Below are 7,450 nucleotides of genomic sequence, written 5' to 3'. Positions count from 1 at the left end.
CGTCTTGTTTCCGAATGGTTTTTCGGTTCCCCCCCCGCCATCCCGCCCGGTGTCCCGGGGCGGCTCCGGGCGCTGCCGCCACCGCAACCGTTTAACTGACGTTTAACGGCCGCGCGCGCGCGCGCGCTGGTGACGCCACGCCGGAAGCGCTCCGCCGCCTACTGGCGTGTTTCCGCTTCCGGTGTCGTCCCGTCTTTTCCGCTGCGGCGCACGCGAGGTAGGAGCGGGATGGCGGCGCTGCTCCGGCGGGAGCGCACCGGGGGGGTCCCGGGGCGGCGGGGGGTGCCCTTCCCTCGGTGTCCGCGCCGCCGTGAGGCCGGGGGAGGGGGCGGCGCGCCCCCGGCCCGGCGCGCTGTGGGGAGCGAGGGGAGAGCTGGCGGGGGCGGCCCTGAGCGCTGCCGTGCGCCCCCCAGGTGTTCCCGCTTGGTGCCCGGGGCTCAGCGCGACCGGACGGGATGCAGAACGACGCCGGGGAGTTTGTGGACCTTTACGTCCCGCGGAAATGGTGAGCGGCGCCCTGCGGCGGCGAGGGGATGGCGGGGGAGGGGGGAGGTAGCAGCGAGTATCTGCGGAAGAAAAATCCCTTTTCTTCTTGATTTTGTGGGGTTTTTTTTAATTCCTTGTGTGAAATAAGCTAAGCAAAGAGTGAAGTTGAAGGGAATGCTGCGCGTTTCCCGCTGCCCGTCAGCCCTGCAGTGGCGGTGCCCGTGGGGCTCGGCGCACAATCAGCGCGAGGGGGTTTCTGTGCCCCAAGCCCTCGTAGCGAACCGCTTAATAAACTGCTTGTGGTCTGGAGAGCGCATCCCAAGCACAATTTTGAGATTATAGTAAACGGACAGTGAGAAGCATTTTGTAAATGTGTGTGTTAAAAAAAAAAAAAAAAACCAAAAACAAAAAAAAAACCCACACACCAAAAAAGAACCATTTGTAAGTTTCTGAGAGTTGGCAGCCTGAGTGGCTTTTCATCGCGAGCCATTATGACTGTCAGAGGCATGGAAACTGCATTCTAAGAGTTACCTTGATTGCTGTATTTTTTGCATGTTAGGAAAGAAAAATTGGATATTCTGTGCGTTTTGAAGGCCTGTGCTGCTTTTTGCACTGTGTAGGGTTGAGCTGCACATATAAAAGCCAAAGTGAAGGGATTAGTTGGCAACTCAGTCTCCTTTAAACGTACTTAACGGTGTCTTTTAACTTTCTGAGCACTGAAAGTTTGAACTGCTACTGTCTAAGCTTTTTTTGCAGCATTAATTTGCATGTAGATTTGACTTTAATAGTTTTTTTTTCGTCGTCACTGTCAATTTCCCTTTGTTTAACTATATCTCATTACTTATTCCTTAGCTCTGCCAGCAACCGAATAATCGGTGCCAAGGATCATGCTTCTATTCAGATAAACATTTCCGAGGTAAGTTCCATAACAGCAGTATGTGATGAGAGCGCTGCACCTCTAAACTTCTGATAAAAGTTAAGAAATATAACAGCTTGGGATATGTCTCCAAATAATTCACTAGAGACCATACAAGTGTGGAGCTTGAGGGCTTTCAAATGTACAAGTGTGTTACTATGTCACCCCTGGTTATTTCTCAGCCTATTGGAAAACATTAATTAGAGGGAATTTCATAAAGCTCTGTACAGTCTATTCCAGTGCTTAACTGTTTGACTAAACACGACTGTTTAGTCAAATTAGGGAATTCCTTGTCCTGAAGGAAAGAAGAAGAAGAAATGCTTGTTTCTGGGAGATTCTTATCCCTTCTTCTTTCACGTGTCTGAGAAAGTATCATTATTCAGCCTGTCCTTGTGCACCCTGTTTATTAATTCTTTACTCTTGTTGATCTTGTCTGTGCTTTTTCTAGTTTGTCCAAACTTAAGAAAGATCCAGTTTCCAGAGCAGAGCTCTTTCTGTTCTACTTTGCTTTTCTGTGTTCTGCTTAAATAATTTTGTTAATACTTGACGCTGCTGCTCTCGAGAGATGACGGATGAGATTGCTCCTGTGTTTTGTGTGCAGCATTATGATTTTGTTAACTCAGTTCTTGGGGTATTAGATGCTTGGAATTTTTCCCGAGGCGTGGTGATGATTTGTATTCGCTTGGTATTGCACTAAATACTATTGTATTTAGCTTCCTTTCTGTAACGTGAGGAATTTTTTCTTATCCAAGTTTAATTCCATCTTCTCAAGGTGGCATTATTGCGAATCCATCCAAGCTTAACACACGTGCTGAGAAAATCACAGTAGACCTTGACTTCTACAGGATCCCAGTTAGTGCATGTGGGATTCATAGAATCACAGAATGGTTTGGGTTGGAAGGGACCTCAAAGATCATCCAGTTCCAACCCCCCTGCCATGGGCAGGGACACCTCCCACTACACCAGGTTGCCCAAAGCCTCATCCAGCCTGGCCTTGAACACTTCCAGGGATGGGGCAGCCACGGCTTCTCTGGGCAACCTGTTCCAGTGCCTCACCACCCTCAGAGTGAAGAATTTCTTCCTTGGATCTAATCTAAATCTGCCCTTTTTCAGTTTAAAGCCATTGCCTTGTGTCCTATCACTACACGCCCTTGTAAAAAGTCCCTCTCCAGCTTTCCTGTAGCCCCTTTAGGTACTGGAAAGCTGCAGTAAGATCACCCCGGAGCCTTCTCTTCTCCAGGCTGAACAGCCCCAATCTCTCAGCCTGTCTCCATAGCAGAGGTGCTCCAGCCCTCGGATCATCTTCATGGCCCTCCTCTGGACCTGCTCCAGCAGCTCTATGTCCCTCTTTTTAGCTGCCTTTTTTTTTTCCCCATTTATTTTTTGGTATTCACTTTGCAGGATTTCTGTGGACACCATGTTTCTATAGCTTACAAGCTGCATGTCTTGATTGATATCTTTAATGGGAGACTGCAAGACTACATTGCTGTATTTCTGAACAACTGAGTCTCTTGTGTTATCTGTCTGACTAAAGAAAAAATTTTAAAAAATACTTTGTTTGCGATTTCCTGTAATGTTAAGGCAAATACTTTTCTTGTTAGCCATGTTTCATTCCTTTAGTGATCCGTATTTCTGTTTTCAAAGGATCAGAGGTGAGCAGAACTTGAAAAAAAAACCCACATGGTATTACAAGGTTCACTGCACAGTTTAATGTCATGATTTACATTGTTTAGTCTTTTTTCCTGTTAAATTTCTCAGCAACTGGAGGAATTGAAACAATTTGTCTCTCAACCTAGGGCATTTGTCTGCATATATAACAAGACTGTCCCCTTCCCCCTTCACTTCAATTTTTGATAATACTGACCTTGATTAAAAGAAACATGGAAAAAAAAAATACAAAAGACAGTAAAATCCGCAAGTGAACTTTACATAGAACTTTTCCATTTTTTTCAGAACTCAAGTATTTTCTTCTTTTAGCTACCGTTTTGTGTTGTGTTCTGGTTAATGCTCTCTGATGCACAAAATTTTAGAACTGCACTATGTAGTTAACAGTAAATTTACTGTGAAAAGTTTCTCTATGGTTGTTTTTCTAACTTCACTATTTGCCTTGTGGGTTTTGTAGTGTGCAGAACAATATTTGCAGTGCTTTAACCAGTAATTTTTATCTTTGGGTGCTGGCAAGTGGGATGTAAGAGCTTAAAATTCTAGAAGAATCAGTATGGAGTAACTTGCTTGTGATTCCAGGTTGACAAGGTAACGGGCAGAGTAAACGGCCAGTTCAAAACGTATGCCATCTGTGGAGCGATTCGTAGAATGGTGAGTACTTTCTTGACCTGCAGAATGATTGTGCTTCATTTTGTATTGATGGGTAATTTTTTAGATTTACCTTCAGCCCTGAAAATGCAACGTGCCTTCAGCTCATTCTCGAGGAAGAGTTTTGTGGGGATAATGAAGACAGAGCGAAGACGTGAACAAATTCACTTACAAGAACCAGTTTCTTCTGTTTTTTTTCCTCAATCCTTTGGTTTGTGGAATTACACATATGTTTATATATTTATTTTTTTAAATCACTGAAAGATGCAAGTGGATTCTTTTTCTTTTAAGAATGTTCCAAGCTACTGTATCTGGCTTTTTTCTGTTGTTTGTAATTATTAGAGATGATACTGCTTTGGCTTAATTTGTTAAACATGGTGTGAAGCTTCCTAGAGTTCATCAGAAGTCTGCTTACCCAGAAATACGTCTTGTTGATGCAAGTGTATATTTTATCAAATTAAAACTGTTTCTTATCCTAAACCATGACAAAGAATTTAACAGCTTGTTTGGAAAATGCTGATCTGTGCATATAAAACGTAGTGATGTGTGGAAAGTGGTGTGCATTTCACTACCAGTGTCATGCTGCAGCTGCCTCTGTTTTAATGTGTGTCAGCAATTATTTGGTCACTTCAGAATCTTTTTTTTTTTTTTTTAAAGGGTGAATCAGACGACTCCATTCTGCGTCTGGCAAAAAATGATGGAATTGTTTCCAAGTACGTATGTTTATCTTATGCTCTGACTCCTGCAGGGTTAACTTCCCTACCCAAATCCAGCTTTTAGGATGGGAATGTATACACCGTATTTATAGGATGATTATGCAGTTAGTCAAAAATATTTACTTGAGCTGTTGAAACAAACTGGTTTGTAACAATGTTTGTTTCATTTTCTTCTAGGAACTTCTAACTGAAGAATCTCCAGTATGGGACACGTGATGTAAAATAAACAGTTCAAACCTATAGAGTGCTGTGTCTTTTGTTCAAGTCATAAACATCGGTGGATTTATTGTAGCTAGTCTTAAAAGACTTACAAGTGTGTGTCTTCGAAAGATACAGAGATTCTGATTATGAATTCTTAAAACAAACCAGCTTGTCAAGCAGTGCCAGAGTTGAAAATCAAGAATTTCCACTTCACTCTTTGGTTCACTGTCGTCTTTTCAGATTAGCAAGTTCTGCAATTGCAGCTCAACTCCTTTTTTTTGATCTGCAATGGAACGTTTTGCCATGTAGCAATCTAATTCAGCTTGCTGCTTTTTCACTGGAAAGACTGAGGGGATTCTTTTTGTTATATCAAAGCTTAGTGGTTTTTCTGCTGATAAAGGCTTGCAATATTTATTCTGCCATTGACACGCATTATTCAAGTGAATTATTCAAACTGGAATTCATGGAAAACTCTTACCAGAAATACTTTTTGGCATGCTAGCAGGTGGGTTGCAGTATGAGAGAGACACTTAAAATTACCTTCTTGCTCTTATATAAGACCTTGTTGCTGAAAAGCAGGGAAATAATGTAAGAAGTAACTGAATATTTGGCAATACTTCAGTAAATTACTTAATAGCCCTTTAAGGGCTAGACAGTCCTTCTACCTGCTGATGTGGTTTGTTTTTTTTTAGTTATCACTATGTCTTGAGAGCCTTAAGCACTGTATTAAATTTCAAAAGCTCTCCACTGTCTTTGGTTCCCTAACGCTGTCTGCAGAAATCAAGAAACTGAGTTGCAAGAAACAACTGCTGTGGTAAGATACAGGTATGAGAAAGGAGAAAGAATTGGTGTTCAGAGAATAGCAGAAGCTTTATGTTTTTGTGTGTCTTAAAATGAATACTACCTCTACTGGGAAAAGAGATTCCTGATTGACTATAATTACACAGGGGCTTACAAATGTGATGGCTTTTTTAGTGGTATAATGTCTCTCAGATTTTTTTTCTGCAGGGATACAAGAGAAGGCTATAGCCTTGCTTCTGGGGGCTGCTTTTGTGTTGGTAGATTTTGCTTGCACGCAGTAGGTTTATTTGTCCATTGGGGTTTATCACTTGAAATAGGAAGTCTCGTATGGTTTTGGTAGTTCTTAAAATCCAGCAGCATGATATGACTAATAGTGAAAATTTTCATCGTCAGCTGCATTTTACCAATTTCATAGTATCTACAACTATACCCAGGGCTGTTCTTCGGATGGTGCTTTCTCAAGAATTGCTGAGAGGTTATATCCAGTTACACCACGTTCACCGTCGTGTGATTATCTCTAGGACGATGTTTGCAGCTGCCCTTACTCAAATCTCTGCACAGGCCCTCTCAAAGTTTCCTCAAGTGGGAGAAATTATTTTGGTGGTGCTTTCCTGTTTATGCCACAAGCTGTCTCCATGTAGAGCTGGTTACCATGTGGCTTATTTCTGACTGGTTTGCAACTTGCTGTGGATGCATGTGGGTGTGGGAAACTTAAGCCTCAGGCTTCTCTCAGGAGAGCCTGGAATAGGGATGCTATCACCTCTGAACTACCCAAGCATGGTATCTTTCTTCTTACGTGTGTTTTTCTTCTCAGATATGTCAAAATGCAGCATGTTTCTTTGGAAGATCCTGTCTTGACACCATGAATGTTGAACCCAGGCACAGCAAATCAGGCCACGTTAACGTGTAGTTGCAGTATGGTGTGTTTTTTTTAATTTGAATCTTTTTTTCAGATCATTAATAATTTGAATCTTTTTTCCAAATCATTAAGTGAATTAAGATCTTAGGTGTAAGCCACTGTATAGATATAATGAAGCACAGAACTAAACCGTTGTTTCAGAAGCAATTTCAGCAGAGAAGACAGAAATCGACAGGCTGTCAACCTTTTTTAGCATCGCTGTAAGCTAAGACATCTTTGGTTGCACGTTCTGTCTTCGCACTGATAATGCTTGAATTTACTAGGCCTCCTCCAAGCTGATAGAACTTTTAAAGATAAACTCCTCCATGCTTCAAGTAAGAGGGAACTCGGCTAAAAAGACCAAAAAAAGGCTTAATATTGAATTAATGTTGAACTTAATAACACAGAAAGCATGCAAGGGAGTTACCTTTTAAATACCACAAGCAGGAAAAAAAAATGAACCCACACTTTATTTTTGAGTTATTTTCTTGTGATATTTAAGTCAATCATGAAAAGTGCATTAAAAATTTAAAAAAAAAAAAAGTGGGAGGGACTTAGTTGTGATTCTCCTGAAAATAATTCATTTTTCCAGCAGATAAATCTCTGAAAACACTTTTTGGAAAGACAAATACAGTCTCCAAACCGGACAGATTGCAGCTTGGCTTGTGTCCAATCCTCATTACTTTCCTTTGCACACAGTAAAAGGAGATAAGTTTTAATTGGACTTGATGTTTCTTTCTGACATATCTGAAATTAGCTGCTTCTGCCTTGGCATTAGGGTAGAACTTTAAATAAAACCAGTAACTGTTTATGCTGATAAATGCCTAGTTTACCAAAGAGTTTAAATATTGTTGACTTGCTTCTAGTCCCCTGGGACTCTGTTCATCCATGTGGATTTCAGTGGAATTTCTTCATAAGGCAAAGTGAACTGACAGCTTAAAAGTTCCAGATGAACTTGAGGTTTCTCGGATGTCATTTTAAGCAGTAAAACTCCCATTAGCATAGAGCTATACCAAATTTACACTTCTGTATTGATTAAATATTTATAAATTATGTCAAAATCAAAAACATTCTTTTGCTTTGTAATACTGATTGTTGCCATTTGTTTTTCAGAATTTA

General features: G+C 41.3%; 1 protein-coding gene across 1 annotated transcript; it reads left to right on the top strand.

The window, feature by feature from the left end:
• The first annotated feature begins 187 nt into the window (after positions 1 to 187).
• Positions 188 to 4,673, top strand: RPS21 (ribosomal protein S21). Its single transcript, XM_086622842.1, has 6 exons — positions 188 to 217; positions 414 to 505; positions 1,339 to 1,402; positions 3,647 to 3,718; positions 4,373 to 4,428; positions 4,609 to 4,673. The coding sequence occupies exons 2-6, from the start codon at positions 456 to 458 to the stop codon at positions 4,616 to 4,618; spliced, it is 252 nt and encodes an 83-aa protein (XP_086478968.1). The 5' UTR covers positions 188 to 217; positions 414 to 455; the 3' UTR covers positions 4,619 to 4,673.
• Positions 4,674 to 7,450: the final 2,777 nt, after the last annotated feature.

Source organism: Tauraco erythrolophus, chromosome 18 (genome assembly GCF_009769465.1).
Source record: "Tauraco erythrolophus isolate bTauEry1 chromosome 18, bTauEry1.pri, whole genome shotgun sequence".
NCBI lineage: Eukaryota > Metazoa > Chordata > Aves > Musophagiformes > Musophagidae > Tauraco > Tauraco erythrolophus.
The sequence above is the reverse complement of the archived record's forward strand: the minus strand, read 5'-3'. Positions and strand labels throughout refer to the sequence as shown.

What these genes read in the sequence shown, in the direction of transcription:
- RPS21 (XM_086622842.1), top strand. Translation starts at nt 456, where the DNA reads ATGCAGAACGACGCCGGGGAGTTTGTGGACCTTTACGTCCCGCGGAAA. An exon ending in CTTTACGTCCCGCGGAAATG is followed by an intron (nt 506 to 1,338) that starts GTGAGCGGCGCC and finishes CTTATTCCTTAG; the next exon opens with CTCTGCCAGCAACCGAATAA. An exon ending in TTCAGATAAACATTTCCGAG is followed by an intron (nt 1,403 to 3,646) that starts GTAAGTTCCATA and finishes TTGTGATTCCAG; the next exon opens with GTTGACAAGGTAACGGGCAG.